This window comes from Neolamprologus brichardi, chromosome 15, assembly GCF_056152115.1.
Source record: "Neolamprologus brichardi isolate AB-2024 chromosome 15, ASM5615211v1, whole genome shotgun sequence".
In the NCBI taxonomy this organism is placed as follows: domain Eukaryota; kingdom Metazoa; phylum Chordata; class Actinopteri; order Cichliformes; family Cichlidae; genus Neolamprologus; species Neolamprologus brichardi.
Window position 1 is genome coordinate 11,794,911 of NC_142118.1, and position 18,730 is coordinate 11,813,640.

General features: G+C 39.4%; 1 protein-coding gene across 2 annotated transcripts in view; it reads left to right on the forward strand.

The window, feature by feature from the left end:
* akap12b (A-kinase anchoring protein 12b) overlaps positions 1–18,730 on the forward strand; it is a 56,704-nt gene that overhangs the window by 24,304 nt on the left and 13,670 nt on the right. For both annotated transcript variants that reach the window (XM_006792450.3, XM_087851939.1), the window contains exon 2: positions 8,153–8,228. In XM_006792450.3, the coding sequence (XP_006792513.2) occupies positions 8,153–8,228 (76 nt within the window). The remainder of the gene's footprint in view (positions 1–8,152; positions 8,229–18,730) is intronic.

Here is an 18,730-nt window from a genome sequence, read left to right on the forward strand (position 1 = left end):
GACTCGAGACCGGCCCACCAGGTATTAAAGCCATAAAGCCTTTGAATGAAAACAAACGCTGTTGTGACAGTGATGTACACTGTCTTTTTGGTATATGTATGATTTCTATACATTTTATGTCAGATAAAAACTTTGTTCGCAAGATTCAGATAATTATTTAATAAAAGCGCGACATTTTAAATGAGAATAAGAAAGAAAAGTATTTCCTCTCCCTGTTAATGCCCTACCTAGCCCCCTGGCATAACTGCTAGACCCACCCCTGCACAGTTACCAGCTGTCAGCTACTTAGAAAAGGATCCTGGTGTTATTTGTCTCTCAGAACCTGTTTCTCCATCACCTGTTCAGCTCTGATGATTCAGTAAGGACATCTCCTGGTTTCATCTTCATGTTTCCCTCTCACCACATATCCAAACCGATATCATGACCAGCAGTTTTTACAGCTGTCGCTCCAGCAAATATCAGCTGATACTAGAAATTAATGTTAAATAAATTCTAACAACAGCTGATCAAGCTTAAACGTGCTGCTGTTGTTTACCGCGACATCCGCAAGTTTCTTATTTCTGGCGCAAAGTGGGCGATAAATAAACAAGAGAGAAAAGCCGATCAGCTGATCATTGATCAGTTTCATGATTGAAGTAGGAACAGGAGAGGGAGGGGAAAGAATGAGAGAAGAAGAGGCAGCTGCAGCGTAAACACACAGAATAACTCCAGCTTTGTCTTTTTTTCATTATAGCGAAAGTACGGGACAAACTGTGTCTCTTCTCAGCTCAATAGGAAACGCGTAATATTTTCTCTGAATGAGGGACGATTCAATTTTTAAGGAGCGGTTGGCAACTCTACTAACTAAACTTATGAATAAAATAAAGTTCACTATCAGTAACATCATAGCACCCACCCAGCTGTATAGAAACTACGTCATGCTAGCTAGTACACAGTACGAATTACTGTAACTGACTGTAAAAAGTCAGCACAACGAAAATAAACTACCCCTAAACTTGGTTTATATCTGACCCAGATAGACTGCAGGTCATAACTTCTTACCTGAAGTTCAGTTCACCTGACATTCGGACCGGCGGCCGCCGCCTCGGGTCTCTCCTCCTGCCTCCCCTTCCCTCATCCATCTGCTGGCCTCTGTGGAAGCTCCGCCATAGCCACCACCAAACAACTGAGTTATTTTTACACATCGGCCAGCATCTGGCCAATCCACCACCTCTCATTGTTCATGCCATTACAAAAAAAAAGAAGTCATCAGCCCAAATGCCTGGTATGCCCGATGGCCAGTCCAGCTATGTTAACCTGCAACCAAATCTGCAGCTCCATACAGCAATGTTAGAACTTGGATTATATCTTTTAACTCATAACTCTTATGCTAGCTCCCCCCAGTAACCTACTGTCTGAAATATTCGAAGGTTGCAATAATTCTTTAAGTGTTATTTTTTCCTTGGTATTCTAATTTCACCAAAGTTTACTGAACTCAACAAACTTAATATTACTTACAGGGACATTTATTCTCTCCTCATTTTCTTTCACCGAAAAATTGTTTTCTGCGATGCCGTCTTTCGTGCTTGCTCTCCGAGTCCTACCTTTGCTAACATCATGCTCATAGTGCAGAAGCTGATGCTGCATTCACTTACACTTGGATATCTGAGCATCACTGTGAAAACATAATCGTACATTTGATATTTGATTGAATTTTATTGTTTTAGCTTCGGGGTGGCACCTGGGGTGGCCAGTCTGGTTGGGGGGGGGGGTGGCCTGGACACGCCACTGCTCCATTTAGAAAGGCAGAGGCGTCACTGTGTAATTATTTTACGTGTAGTTGTTTTTTTTCTGTGTAATAATATACAACATAGCTATCAATACATTTTTCAAAAAAATGTCTCTCTGTGCAAAATGGGTTTAAGAACATAAACAGCTGTGGGAGACTGTTAGTCCGTGATTTGAACCGGGGGAACAAATCGTGGCAGTATCAGCCTGATATTATTTGTATTACTCTATAAAGAGCTAACATCTCCAAAATGTCAGGAGTAGTTAGTCATTACAACAAGTGTTTGTGAACTAAAAATCAAGAATGTGGGATACTGTTTGTCCCTGATTTGAAGAGCCCAGGATGTGCTTCGGACGAAGGGAAAACCAATTCTGCTGAGGAGACCTACCTTGGCACTTGTGCAGGTGAAACCAAAGGGCAGATATGCTTCACCATATTTACTAGTCTTTGGCTTAGAATGAAGTTGGTTTGGAAACATATTCAGCGATGCTTCATCTCCTGCTTTGCGTTTGTGTGGGCGTCCCATGCTAGCAGTGTTCAAGCGTTGTTTTTTTTTTTCCCCTTTCATACCCCCCCCCCCCCCTCCCCCCCCCCGCAATGGCTCTGCGCCCCCCCTAGGGGGCGGGCCCCACACTTTGGGAAGGTCTGCGATAGCGCTTCAAAAGAAGGTGTTTTCGATTAGACTGTAACAAATCCAGACTACAAACCCAAAAGATTCTGCTGTTTTTCTACATGTGAGCTCCTAAATCAATTTCACCAACAATTCAAGGGTCATTTAACTGTAGACTGTTAGATAACATCATAAAGACATCCCTGGACTGTTTTATCTGGAGATTTAAAGGGAAAAGGAGGGTCATCAAACTTTATTTACAGAACTTAATATCTTAGACTTACTGCTTGGAGCCAATGAGCAAAGGCACAGCCAAGAAGTAAATGAAAGAGCCAGATAAGAGGAATAGGAAAAAAATAGATAAAATGAGGATAAAAGTGAAAGCACAAAGAAAATCTATTCTGAATCCTTTTGCTTTCACAGACTAATTACAATTTAAATTATTTCTTTAATGAAAGTGCACTAAAGGCAGTTTCCCACAAATAACCTCATGGATTTATAGAGAATGGTCTGAAAACGAGAAAATATCCCATGAGCAGGAGCTTTCTGGGTAGAAGTGACTTGTTGATGGCAAAAGTAACTCAAAATTACCGTGAAGGTGTGCAGAAAGCCAGCTCTAAAGACACAACATGTCAAACCTTGACGCAGATGTGCTACATCAGCATAAGACCACACCAGATACCACTTCTGTCAGCTAAGAACAGGAAACCGAGGCTGTAGTTTGCATGGGCTCGCCAAATTTGGGCAACAAAAGAATAGAAAACGGTTGCCTGACTTCTGTCACAAAGCTTAAATGATCTCAAACCGCTTTCTTCAGTGAGTTCACTGCACTCAAATGACCTCCACAGTCACCAGATCTCTACTTTGGTTTCTGATATATGTTAGACATCATGCCCATCTGCCAGTGCAGGTCAATTCAAATAAACTGCAGCTTTTTTTTTGCAAGTGTAAATGGTGACTCAGCAGGTTTGGTAAGTGCTACAAAAAAAAGTGCTTAATGCATGTGTAATCCCTCAAGTGGAAGAGGCTGAAGAAAAGGAAGGGGAAGATGAAATCACTCTGTGAGTGCTAGGCTGCTTGGGATAAATGAACACGAGACCAGGAACATATTAGCTGTAAGAGAGGAAGGAGGTGTTTACTACTACTCGCTCTCTCTGACTCTGTGCTACCCTACCACATGAAATGCATATGTTTACTACAAGTAAACATATGCATCCATGTGTACCGTGTCTTGTCTTGCTGTTTTGTCAGTTTTTGCGGTCTCATTCTAGACATCAAAAATAATCAAATCTATTCATAGACAGAAATGTGACTTCTCAAATGTTTTTCATTGGGCTAAATTAAATCTGATCATATTACACAGGAGACGAGACAAGAGAAAACAACAGCATGGAAAAAAACAAGAGGAGATTATTTTTTTCCATGCTGTTGTTTTCATAAGCAGACATTTCGTTATGTGGCCATTCCTTGTGCACTTTTTTTCCCCAGCAGGAAGTCTGTCTTTAGATCTTTGTGGCACACCATGCTGACCAGACAGACATCAAAAAATGCACAACTGGCAGTGAAACGGCGACTGATTGCGTCCAAACACTCGAAAAAGGAATTCAGAGTTACACTTTTCGGTGTTTGGGCCGGTTCACTTTCAGTTCAACGTAATAATGAAATGCAAGCAAAATTCCTTTAATACCAAGAAAATTTTCAATCTTCAAGAATGTATATATGACATAATATGACATTACTGAATGTCTTTCCTTACCTGGTCACATAGATAGTATTACCTTTCACATGACATTAAAAACCTTGACAAAAAGAAACCCTATCCTTGCTCAGCATCATTGTTGGGTAAGATTAAAAAAAGGCATAAACAGCAAAACTGAGACTAATTTGATGCAAAATAAACCTAAGATATCATCTGTTTGCTCATGTGGTTCAGGTCAGAGATTTATAAAGTAGATGAAATTCCAATCTAAAGATAACCCAAGTTTAAAATTGATTGTTAAGTGTCGCTGCGGTTTCTATAGGAATTTGCATTTATTTTCTCTATAAAGTATGACATTAAATCTACATGTTCCCAAATTTTACATGCCCATCCATTCATGTGTATATACACCCAACCAGAGAAAAATTTCAATATTTGAATATTTTAGATATTATATCAAATGCAAACTTTTTACTTTTTTAATTGAATTTTCTTAAACATTTTGCTGAACTACAGTATAAACTCCATCTTGAAGCCAACTCTGGTGGTATTAATAAGCCTATTTATTAGCAAATTATTGGAAAAATTCAGTTTAGATGTTTATTGTGTAAATTACAATTTTTTATCCTCATCAATTCCACTGAGACGTCCCTTTTAAAGGTCTGTAAGGATCTTTTAATGGTATCAGGTCGGCCTTTGACCATACTATGTTACTTAATAGGCTTAAGGTTTGGGCTGGTATCTCTGGCTCAGCATTAAACAGCTTTTCCACATATTTATCTGGCAGGAATTTATTTGTTAGCCTGAGTTCTCCTCTAACACTATTTTTCTAAACTGTGGGGTCTTGACTCTTCTCACTTTTTATTACTTTGATAATAACTTTGTGGATATATGTCTGTGAAAAACACTTTATGAATCAATTTTACTTTCTTATTTGTAGTTAAGGATAGACAGCGTTAGCAGTTTTTGGTAAAAACTGAACTGTGGTTGTTTGTGGTTAGAAAAAAAACAAAAGAGAAACGTGATAATGAAAAGACATGCAGACATTAATTGCAAGGTTAATCCTGTGTGATGACCAGAAACGCTGCACCCACAACCACCACCCTCATTGCATTTCAAAATTATGAGATGCAAATTCTTTCCAAATATGGATAAATTCTTAGGGATACTTTCCCTTGCCCACCATGTGCGGGTAAGGGACGTGAACATTTGGAGAAGGTGGAGTCAGGTGTTAGTGGACCTGTGGAATTTTGGTGAAGGGGACAAGGAATCCTGGGAATGTCGCAAGGTTGGAGGTGAGCTGGTGGCTCACGTGCTAAATGTGATCACAGGTCCTGATGGCTTGAAAAGGACAAAAATGACAGACCCATCCTCCCCTGCATGCAATCATTTGACTGAGTGAAGATTTCATTTTATATGAATGGGGTATAAATGCTCTTTTTACCCTGTTTTGCGAGCGAACCTTAGACACAGATCTAGACGGTGGGATCCTACAGACATTGTTGCTCAGAAACTCCAAGAACTTTTGAGAGCTGTGTTTGAAAGCTCGTGCACTGGTTGTAGTTAGGGTTTTAATCGGTGAAAGATGTCAAAATTAAAGGAAAAAATGATGTCTTGCAGCAAATTGCAGCTTGCATGATGCACATATTGTGAAACAGGCCTCACAGTTCCAAAAACAACTCACATTTGTTGGCTTTGAGTCATTTATTTCTCTTTTCGATAGATTAGAGCAGCCTTTGAATCATATAAGGATTAGAAATTTTCTTTCTTCTAGTATAGACAATTGAGAAGTCAAACAAGCGGTTGGCAAATTTTCACTCGAGTATCACATTCCTGGAAGGATGAACGTTTTAGTACGAGTGAAAGAAGAATCAAAGGGTTCATGACGTCACAACGAAGTACTGAACTTTGCTGTATGAGCTGGGCGATGATTAAAACTCAGACTGCATTGTGCTTTTCAAGCAAACAAGTAAGATATTTGACCAATTCAACAAAGTTCAGTGTACTGAAATGTTCATGGTTGCAGTATTGAGTTCAGAGGCAATTATGAGACTTTTGTACATCTAGATCTTCTGTATAATGTAGCCAAATGTAGCCAAGGATCTATTGGCTGATCTTTAACATTGCAGGAAATCTCTGAACAAACTTCAGCTTCATTATTTTAAATCTAAAATAATTAAATTTAATCTGTTTAATCTTGTTGTCCTCGTCCTTTCCATTTGTCCTTGTACACCAAGTGGTTACACCACCATGTCGGTCATCCCTCCAGCTGATGATTGATTCTCCCTGCACTCTCCTAATCTGGTCCCATTTTCTTTTAGTTCATCCCTCTGACCTGTCCCAAGCAGATTGTTTCCTTTGTGGTGTCATTTTTCAGGGCTTTCCTAGAGAACTCGGGAATAGAGGCCGACTTGTCCATTAGTTATATTAGCACCTCAGTGGGGAGGCTCTGGTTCCTTTTCCCCAGGCTGGGAAGGACAAAAGCTTGGGCCTGCCTGCAATTGTCCACCTGTCAGTCAGAGTTGGTGGCAGCCAGAAAAACTGTCAGTGCTCAGATCCTCAGATAAGAGTCCTGTGAACCCGGCTGTGTGTTGTTAACTCTGTTAACACACTCGTCCATGATACAAAAAACAAGTAAGAAAAGCCACTTTAAAAAAAACGACCCAGTAAATTATTGCTGTGATTTTGGTGTATTTTCTCTTTTTCTGAGTACTAAAGAATTACTGTAGCTATTTCCCAGATTTGGTCACTGTTTGCTTTGTAAAATAATTACTTCAGTGTGGTGAATTTGATGTTCATTTAATTTAATGAGAGGCTATTGAGCAAAGAGGCCATTAGGTTAGTTTACTCAAACCCAAATTTTACATCATTACTATCCAATTTTTAATGAATCACTAAGAATAAAAAAAGGAGCATGTAACCATAGTTTTTGCTTTTTTTTTTGTTAACTTAAAAAATTTGGCTCAGTAGCATCAACAAACTCTGGTTTGTTCAATTCACCAACAAAACTAGCTTTGGTATTTAATATTTCTAAATTGGTTTGAGGTTTTTTCTTGCACAAAGACAGGAAACAAATGAAAACAGCATGCTGGGTCAAATTACAGCTCCAACACTCTCATACCAACACCTGGAAAGCTCTTAGAATAAAATTTTGAATATTGTTTGCTTAATCATAAACAAACTGTTACTGTCTGTGGTTTTATGGGGTGTTTAACAAATGTTGTGGGTGGTCAGACAGCCTGCTGCCAAGGAATACTTCCAGCAAGCAATTTCTATTGCTAAGCCAGTTGTTGTTTTACATTTCTTCCCATTTACAGATTAAACAAACACTATAACGCTTGATAATTAGAAAACTTTCGAGTTTTTGGTGGTGTGTCTTTGAGCTTCTCCTCATGCCCAATTATTCCCAGTCTCTATGCTAAGCTACAGAAAGCTAAACGAGTCTCTTGCTGCCCTAGCTTCACAGTGACCACAGAGAAAACATAAGCAACATTAAAGCAGCGGTCCCCAACCCCCGGGCCTTGGACCGGCACCGGTCCGTGAGTCGTTTGGTACCGGGCCACGAGAGTTGAGGCTCAGGTGTGAAATGTATGGTTTTCAGCGCTATTTTGTTATCGTTTTTATCGTTAACTCGGTTTTCCTGGGTCTTTTCACGTGTGTTATGAATAAATCTTCTTTTTTTCAGTACTGGTACTAGTTTTATTTTGTTGTATTAATCCGCGACACCTTAAAGGCCGGTCCGTGAAAATAATGTCGGGCATAAACCGGTCCGTGGCGCAAAAAAGGTTGGGGACCGCTGCATTAAAGAATCTGTAAAGTTTCTTTAAGTTAAGTTTGATTGTGTTACTTGTTGAGTAAATGCTTCCCCTTCTTCCAGTTTTTATATTAGCTTGTGCTAAGCTAAGATGCTATATCCGATGCTAGCTTTATGCTTAGCAAACGGAAAACAGATATCTTAAAGTCGGGAAATATATGTGTATCCACATATATTAAACTTTCCCTTTAAAGAGAATTAATGACACTATGCTATATGTGTGAAATGTCTTTATTTGTTTTTCTTTGCTCTTCTTTTCAGTCTTTGCAGAAGAATGGACAAATCTCCAGCATGACTAGCCTGAACGGACACTCGGAGGACAACATGCTAGCAGAAGGTGTGTATGCATGTGTGTTTCTGTATTGCTAGGAGTGTTTATTTACTCTGTGTGTGACTTAGGGAGCCGTTTCTTTGGTGAATGTGGTTAAGCGGTGACCATGTGTGTGGGTGTTTGTGTCTGGGGTTTTGTCCTATGTCTTAAGCAGCAGCAGAAGGTAAGCTTGTTTGTGTGAGGTCTGCTTTCAGTGTGTGTGCGTGAAGAATTCTTGTGTGCAAATGTCTTCATGGCTTTGCATGATCTAGTTGATACTAACCTAATCCCTTTGTCAACACACAGGGGACAGCTACATGAGCTTTTCCCACTGGAGCCGCACACACTCGCTCTCACATGCCCACATGCCCACATACCAAGATACTCCTTTACTCTCTTTTTTAATCTTTAGCTTAGCAGTTTGCTGGATTTGAACTGAACTTGCATTCGCTTCTTTTGTGAATATACATATAGCTCTTGAAAAATGGCCGAAATCTAACTATTTTGTTCAATAAAATTAAGAGTAACATTTATTTCCCAAAAGAAAACATAAAAATATTGATTGGCAGAAGATTCTTTATACAGAAGTAAGCCTCATTTGTTATTTTCTGACAAATGAGACCTACTAAAGAGAAATGGTTTATTTTGAAAGATATTCTAAGGAAATTGTAAATCAGTTATCTTTTAAAAACATTAAACAGTAATAAACTGTGTAAATTTGTTTTAACATGTGCATCAACCTGCTCTGTTGATCTCTTGCAGCGCCTGTCCATCACTAAAGCTGCGATGTTTATTTTTAATGCTATCTCTATCATGTCCCACTCAGTCTGGGATGGCTGCAAGGGCACGTACACCCTCCTTAAATATTTATCAGGCCATGACCCGGGGCCCCGCACAAAGCAACCTGTGCACTTCATAATATGTTATGGCCCAGGGGAAGGAGTAACCCTATACTACTTAAAACACAGAGATATGTCACATACCACTCTGTCAAATAGCCTATTTAATAAGGTATTTAATGAAGCAAATCTGTCCATCCATAGAGTAACCCAATACTCTTCTCAGTGCCGAAGTACAGATTGTATGAGTTGATGTGGCATGTAGACTAGAGCGAGTAACTCTGTTGGGAAAGTACTTGCTTCTGTGGCCCTGTACTCTAATTTAATCACTTTTTGGACATTTATAGAGCAGAAAAGAGGGTATTCAGATGTTTACCTTATTGGATGTACTTGGATCTTATGCACAAATAGAAACTGCTGATTAGTTAATTCATTTGTAGAAAACCAAATAATTTCATTTAGGTTAAAATAATTAAATTTTTTGAACACAAGTGACTCGTTTGTTTCTGAAAACTAAGTTAAAAATGTACATGGAGATTCACTTGAACCCAATACATATATATAATATGTCTTTTAAAAAAAAAGAAATCAAATTTGTCTTTTGTTTGACTTTGACAAAAAAAAGAATGTCTTATTTGACCCCATTCCACCTGATGTTCACAGTAAGCCGGACCTAAACAAAAAAGACAAAAACTGAAAACATCAGAGGTTCTGAAGAACTTTCAAGGCTACAGATTAGAAGAGTACAGGGGAGTGAAAGGAAGAGAGATACACAATACACAGAGAGAGAAGATAGAGGAGCAAAAGGTATGGAAGGATTTTACATTCCAGCAGCACTCTTCCTCTTGCGCAGCCTGATAAAGGCAGCAATGCATTGTGGGAGACAGGAAGAGAAACGGAATCTTTCCGATAACAGCAAAAAACAACAAAAGACTGGATGTAGATCAAAAGACCCGACACATATGCAAACACACAACCATAATCTCTCTCTATCAGGTAAAACAGAGTGTTTATAGTTAGGAGGCCAGCCCAGGCATGAAACTCCCCAAACACATCACACACAAGCCCGTAGTGTAGTGGCCTAGTTGAAGATGCCTCCTAATTAGGGATGGGTATCGTTTAGGTTTTATCCGATACCAGTACCAAACCAGTACTTTTGAAACGGTGCCGGTGCTTAAACGGTGCTCGAACCGGTGCTTAAAGAATGGAGAACACGAAATTGGTCCAAAAACCTCTCATGTTCAGCTGTTTTTTTGTAAAAAGATAACAATGTTAGCCTTTTCTGCAGCTATAGGGTATTTATGGCATCACTCTTGGCTGGAAGCAGTGCTTAAACAATGGAAAAAACAAACTTTGTCCAAAAACCTCTCATGTTTAGCTGTTTTCCACTTTTTCTTTGGTCATTTTAGTCTTTTTTGCCAGGGTGAAGGGAGTATCTGCCATCAAACAAGAAGACAGCCGCATGGAACTACGACGGTGTTTGCTAGTTCACCTTACATGCATTAATTTAATAACGTGGTGAGCCTACTCAACGTAAATTACACACGAACAACATTAAGCTACTCAAGCAGAGAAGAACGGCTGCTGCTGCCATCATCATCCGTCATCATTTCTGCTACACTGGTAGGGCTAGGGGCCAGGACTCTACTCTTCGGGTTTTTGGGGGATGTTGCTAACTCCGGGTCCAATAACAGGCAACCCACCCGGAGTAGATGTGCACGGTGTGAGGTCTCGCAGCAAGCTATCAAATACAGCTCATTTCTCGGCTTTTAACAAAATACTATACGTCGCCAGGTGTTTCATCAGATTCGAGGTGTTACCTCCTTTGCACAGTATCACCTTAAAGCACTTGTTGCAGGCTGCTGAGTTTGCATCTTTTGCTGTGAAGTACAGCCAGACTTTGACCGCTTCGCTTTGGGCATTTTTAATCTGTAGCTCTGCTCTAAAAGAACGTACGTACCTGGGCCCGCCTACTACGCTCGCAAAGGTAAAATGATTGGCTGGAATCCAAAGTGTATGACATCTCAGGAAAAAAAAAGCACCGAAATAAAGCACCGAAATGTGCGCTGCTTTTCAGTCTGGTTACTACCGTTTATGTCAGAACCGATACCGGTACCCATCCCTACTCCTAATATGATAAATATCCATATGTAGGTGATCAAGAAGCAAAACATATATGTTAGATATATGTTTAGAAATGATATGTTTAGCATATATGTTAAACTCACTTTCCAGTGCCTTTGTCAGCAGTCAACACGCATGAACCAGCCACTAACTAAAGTAGTATATAAATAAATGGCATATAAATAACTGAATTCAACCTAGTACCAATTTACTCAAAACTCAGCACAGTATTTGTGAAAGAGCAAATGTGTGGTCTAGTGTAGATCTTTTAGGGCCATTATATTTTTATCAAAATGTGATAAGAAATTCTCTACATTTCTATTTGAAAATCTTTCCTTAAGGCTGCCAGAGGCTTTGAAATTAAGGGTTTTATGACATTATCCCAGGTAGACAGAGAGGAGTTCAATAAATATTGCATGTTTGTAAAGTTCTGAAGAGGCACTCTGAATTTTTTCTTTGCAAGGAGATAAAAAGAAGGGGACCAAAAAGCTGGAGGCAGGAGGATTAAAAATAGGTAAAGAGAGGAAACAACATAAATGATGCAGCTACCGATTACGTAACCCAGTGCAAGGCCTCGACCCTACAAAACTAGCTCCAAATGCATCGACATCACTTCATTTTTTTGTCTCCCCTATTGCTTTTTGTGTAGTTTTTAATTATACTAGCAACAGGAGAGATTTTTATGTACTCTGTTTTCCATTTAGATGTGCGTAAAAGCCTGCATGTGTGATTCAGGGGTGTGGATGAGTTAGGGGTGTAATGGAAACCTAAAGAATGACATGAAAGCTGAGGTAATTCACTGGCCAGAGCATCGAGAGACCCTCCCAGATGGCTCACAGGCTCAAAAAAAAGAGGACAGATTAAGTTTTGTGGAAACCTTCAGAAGGAAGATACTGCTGACTGTGTGAGTGTGTGAATGCATTCGGAGATGCCTGTGTTTATCTGCAGTGCGACCGGACATCATTCGCTGGTCAAATCATCCGTGTCTGTTTGTTACATTCCACCCACGGGACTGGTGGGTGTGGTTCACCAAACTGAAGTCAATTTAAAGAACGCATTCATTAACGTGTGTGCGTATCAGTTTTAGATGCTGTAAGAAATGTAACTGGATTCAAAGCTTTCTGTCATTCACTTCAGAAATGCTGCTTCAGAAATTATGTTGAAATGTGTTTATAATCATTAGGCTGACTCACTTCTGGGTTTATAGGTTGTTTAGAAAGACATCACTCTGAGCTTAAGCCATTTGCTTGTTCTGACGTCTTATAGACTAAACAATAAAAGTAGTGGACATGCTAATAAATACCGACAGCTCCTCGTCAGAGCTTAGTGATTGTCGCACAAGTTAAAGTAAAGTAAGCAAAGGTTTTTCAAGTGCTGCTGGTCCCTGCTAGTTCCCTTGTGTCTTCCTGCACTTCATTTTTATTACTTTTTTGGTTGCAGGTGTAAACTTTAACAACGTGTTGCAGTCTGGTAGGCATGTGTGTGATCGTGTTTAATGTGAAGCAATGATTTCATCCCAGGATGGGCTTGCTCGGGCTTGGCTCCGGGGAATACATGACTGCGTTGCCAAAATGTTCATCATGCCTGTGGAAGGGACCTCTCCCTCCACTTAAGCTCTGTCTGATCTCTGCCAGTAAAGCTTCGAGCTCCTAACACAATCCAGCCGCTGGATCGCTCCTCTTGGATTCCTGCCTCATATTACTTTTACATTCCAACTGACAATACTCATTACAGTCGACAGTTGTGGTTCCGATGTTTTGTGCATCTTTTTCTACTGCCCTTACAGTACTGGAAGGAATACGTGCGCTCTCGATTTGTACTGTGAGTGTGAGCAGGCTGCGATCCATTAACTTGCCTTGAGATGTCAAAAAGATTTCTCCAGCTACAAATAAAGGAAGATGTCCCACAGGAAAGTGTTAGAGAGGCTGAGTTTTATACCAGAGTGCTTGAAAGCCCCTCGGTCCCCCAAGATCCATCATTGTCCAGTTATGACTGCAATTATGTCCATTTGTGCTGCATGTTTTATTTAGTCTTTAGGTATGAAGTGGGTGCTTCAGGGTAGGAGATAATAAGAGAACTCTATTAGAAAGCTGTCTTTTGTCAGCTGCTGATCAGGCAGGAGGCTTTTCCCTTCCTAGTCAAACATAGCTTGCAGCTCATAGGGGTAACAAAATGTTTAATGTTGCAGCTGTTTAACTCTTGCTCAATTTTAAAAAGTCCACATGATCAGCAATAGAGGAACAGACAGCAATACCCCGCTGAGCACCAATCCACCGATGTTTGTTCGATTTTGGGTGGGTACATTCAGAATTCAATTCAAAGCTCTGATTTCCTACACCCGCTTTCAGTCATGTCAGCAGCAGGCCTTATTATCGATTCCTAGACTAAAACCTTCATCTTACGACCTTTGAGATGTGAGCAGCTGAAGACTCGCCACTTTAAGCTGACATTTCTGTGACATTTTTCTGTGTTCCTGTTTTTGCTTTGTTTTCTTTCTCTCTAACATCCTTAAGCCTGTAAGATAAAGCAGGATTTTCTTGATTTTCATTCCCTTCTTGCCAGGTTACATCACCATGGTAGCTTATGCCGTAAACCTAACCTGGTCTGGAGTTGGTTATATTCTAGATTAGAGATTAGCCACCTACTGCCTAATCAGTTCTCTGGAAAATATCATCACCATTGCTGGAAGATCCCGTGGACTCCTGTGTGCAAATTAAAGGAGTGTCTAAAGTTCTTCGGTAATAAATAATGTCTGTTTCCCTGTTCATTAGGAAGAAAAATAAATTCTTAGATGTAACATTATTTGTCCCCCAATGGCTCCCACCAACAATTTTAATGTTCTATAAGCACAAATATCTGATTCAAAAACTCAGCACCTATTTGTATTCTGCTGGCTTTGTTTGATACCAGCATCAAGGTACCTTTGATAATCATGACAAATATGTTTTATTTTAAATTTCCACTGTGTTTAAATTTCTACAGCTTATTGCAAAAGTCACACAAAGAGGAAATTTATTATTTATAATTACTTTTGGCTGTTTAAAAAATGATGGTGTAATATGCAGCTGACAGGAAACTGACCAGCGTCTGGGCTATCTACCAAAGCAGTTTATTAGTCTAATATATATTTTCCATCTACTCTTTTTAGCATCTAAATGCTCAGATATGTGTGCTGGCTACTCCCTGCTGTTGTTTGCTTCCTGCTGAGTGGATAGTGCACAGCTATTTTCATGTTTTTCATTAAAACATGTTTGTGCTATAGCTGGAAGCAGGGTTTATGTTACTACGTTAAAACAAACCTAAAGAGTTACAGAAAAGAGGTTAAAGAACTTAGTGGAGCTGATCGGGGATTCAGTTTGGACTGCTAATTATCAGTATGGTGAAACTGTGAATGCCTAATTTAACATTCAATAAAGATATTTTTAATCTGTGATTAAATTAATGTAAAAATGATTTATTAAAGTAGCCTTAATGTACCTTGCAGATGAGTAGAAACTGAGAAAGAATCTTTTTTGCCTCAAAGGTAACCCTAGCTGCACACTTTTAACTCTTAAAATTCCCGATCATTTATTAAAATTCATGCAAGAAAACAATCGTAATCGTGTTGTTTTCAAAATCCACCATATTCAAAAACCAGAGCTTTTGAGCCAAACCACAGCATATGAAATCACTAAATTAGGTTGTCAGCTCAGCAGCTTTTAAGTAATAGTCCTCAGTGCACCGGACCTAAAAGTTCAGTAATAATTAGAAATTTATGGTAGGCTCCCATCAGAGCTTTCAGACCCCCACAGGACCTGCTCGTCTCCATGGGCGCTCCTCTCTCATCTTCTCTGGCATCAGGGAACCTAATCTCCCTCTTCAATCCCTAACCTCCCTCAGGCACATGGAGAATTCTGAAAATGGGCCAAAAATATGTTTGACCCCTCCTCCCCTCCTTCTTTAATGAAATTATTGAGACTCTTCCTAAGCAGTATGTATCCATAAATTATCATTAGTCATTTGTACCTTAAAATTGAGAACAAAATGCTTCTTAAAAAGGTACCAGGAATTAGCCAGCGAGACGAGGTTTTTCATGTGTTTTGGCAGACATTTAGCATAACCGTCTTGGTGCAGGATACTTGATACTTGTACAACTGAGACTACCAGCAGTTGTTTCAACAAAAGTCACAAATAATCAAAATTGTTGTGGAATTATTTCCCTCTGTGAGCCGTTTCAAGAAAACTTTGATTTGAACGATCAGTTGAAAGTAAATGTAGTGTTCGGATCAGCATTTTAAACATCAGTCACAAGTAAATGGATATTTGCCAAAAGCGAATGTTAAACAGACACTGGAGTAAGAAAGGAGGATGAGCAATGAGAAAGGAACCTGATAAAGGAACCTGAACATGTGAGCCACCTTTGGGTTGAGCAACATTTAGTAATCAGCATTGTGCTTTTTTTGGGGGGGGGGGGGTTGGTACACAGCTTTTATCTGGAGTTAGTTTCAATGCACACATTCATTTGAAATGCAGATTAAAGCAAAACACACAAGAAAGCCTGCATTCTTGTTAAACTGGCAGCTGACGTAAAGGAACACCATTCATCTCCATTCATTTGTAAATGTTGACAGGTTTCAACCTCTAGGAGGAGATCTTAAGATCTCCACTTCCCCGTTTATACATTCCAGTCTGTACTGCAAGACAAGATGATGCATAACAACAACTGGAATGCCAAATTGCTGGGCCAGATATTTCAGGAATGCAGAGGAAAGTGTAGATCAGATGGCAGCTGTTGGCTAAACATACTACTTTGTGAGAACTGTCTCTCCTCGCCCAGATTTATAAGCCCCTTTTGTCTTTATAAAGCTTAAGAAAGACCAGCAGTACAGGAAGTGAGCTTAATTGTCTCAAATGTGATATTAGCCAGTTGCGTGCAAGTCAATATTCAATTTAGTGGAGCCAGAAGCTTCTCCCTGATTACTGAAAGCTGTAAACATAACTTACCCATTGTTTTACAGCAAAACTAAACAAAAACATGGGAGGCATCACAGTCATGGTGTACGCTTCATCACACGACATCACGTAATGTACGGTCTCAGCAAGAAAACGGAAAGACAGAATGACTGTAACTCGAGGAAATGGGAAGAGGAAACTGTGATGTCAAGAAGTGACTATTTCCTGTCCGACATTCTTATCCATCCCTCTGGCCCACACACAAACTCGGGGAGGGGTGGGATGGGGTTTAAAGTGGATAGAAGAGACTGAGGCGAAAGTAGTGGGGTAGGATTAAAGGGGATTGCAGTGTGGATTTGGGAAATAAACTAGTCTGAAAAGGAGAAAGAAGAATTAAAAAATGTGGAAGGCAGGAAAGTCACTGAATGAAAAAATCTCTCAGATCTTGAGGGCAGTTTCACACACTTGTTGGCCTCGTTTCCCTTTCCTCCAATTATTTCAATATCACCCAATCCAGCCCTTGGAGGAGTATGTGGTACTTTCTTCTGTGCTATCTAATGATGTCACTCACTTATTTACAGTCACCAAAAAGCCCCTCCACCCAGCACCCTAAACCCCCACCCGCCCAACCACTCAGAACCCCTCCTCAAACATTCCTGAACTCCAGCACGTTTTCCGATTTATCGAGATATGCGAGGCATGTACTGCACAGCATAACGTAACAACACAACTGCTCTTTGTTTGTAGTAAAAATAGAAGTTTTAATTAAAGGAAAAGACACTTGTTGTTTCACCCAACATTAAAGCTATATAACATTTGCATTTCATGAAATATTTAATATTTAATATAACTGTTCCTCTGACTCTATTGTAAAATCAAAAGTTAACTATGATTGACCACATTTTCTTAAAAAAAGTGAAGCAGAGTAAAAGATATCAAAAAGTAGCGATTTAAAGAAACTCAGGAAACAAAAAGTCAGTCTGGAAAGGGATACAAAGTTATTTCTAAGGCTTTGAGACTCGAGTGAACCACAGTGAGAGCCATTAACCACAAATGGAGAAAAGTCATAACAGCGGTGAACCTTCTCAGGAGTGGCCAGCCTAGGAAAATCACTCCTAGAACGCATCAACAACATCTAAAGAACTGCAGCCTTCACTTGCCTCAGTTAAGGTCAGAGTTCATGATTCAACAGTAGGAAAGAGACTGGGCGAAAATGGCATTCATAGGAGAGATCCAAGGAGAAAACCACTGCTGACCAAAGAGAGCACAAAGACTCGTCGCACATTTACCCCCCAGACAAACAGCTTGAAGATCCCTCAACAATTTTAGGAAAGTATTCTGTGGACTGACGAGACAAAAGTTGGAAGGTTTTAGTCACGTTACATGTTAGAGTAAAACTAACACAGCATTTGAAAAGAGAACGTCACACAAAAACTCAAACACGGTGGTGGTAGTGTGATGGTCTGTGGCTGCTTTGTTGCTTTACAACCTTGATGACTTGCTGTAATTGATCCAACCACAAATTCTTCTCTCAACCGGAAAATCCTGAAGGAGAATGTCCGGCTATACGTTTATCCCATATGGAAAAAAAATAGTAAAAACTTATATGATTTACTCATGAAAGTGGCCACTTTCTCATTACTTTCATATATCTTATATCTGTTTTCACTCTTGTATGCTTTTCATACAAGTTTCACACAAGACAGATACAAACTTTATAAGATTTATATCTTTTCCATATGGGATGTTCTAAAGCTCAAGCACGCTTGCAGCAGGACAGTGATCCAAAACTAACCAGCAAGTGTACAGTTTAAGAGTGTCCAGACTTAAATCTGATTTAGATGCTTTGGCATGACCTTAGGCAAGCCATTCATGCTGGAAAACCTTCCAGTGTAACTGAATTAAAGCAGATTTATCTTAAAAGTTCTTGCTGCCACTTATGGGGCAGTTACTTTTTCAGACAGAGGCAGTTGGATTTAATAAATTCAATCAGAAATTAAAAACTCAGGTTACCTTTGTCTAATATTAAAAATTTATTGAATGATCCGAAACATGTAATTGTAATATCCAGAAAACAAAATCAGATCTTTTTATACTCCTTTTTATACTTTCCTCTCAAGTTCAAACAGGCAATGTAAAACAATCATATCCAGGCTTCCCAAATGTAAATACTTTATGGTTTTCTTTGTATGAAAAAACAAACAAAATAATCAAATTCTGTGTATTTGAAAGATTTCTGGCTCCAAACTTGCAGATTTCTTGCTGTTTGTAATTATTGGCCAACGGCAGCTCAGCTGGATTCAAAATTGTAATTACTTTGTGCTCTTAAGTTTACATTAAGGCAAACATAATAGTGCAAATATGTAGTACATTTGAATTGCATAGTATCAAGTCAGGCCAGGCCAGCATATTTTGTAAGCATCTTTGGTAGCAGGACAAATTTAGAGTTGATTGTTCTCTGCTCTGTTTTTAATAATGGTCATTTTAAAGGGGATATGGATCTTTCCTTTATTGTCTTCAGTGTTTCCCATACAGTGTAGTCTAAATACAATACGTCTCAGCATGTATGGAAGTCCAGGAATGTGATTGATGTGGATGAGTCACATGAAGGAAGCTGGCAGGGAAAAGGAAGAC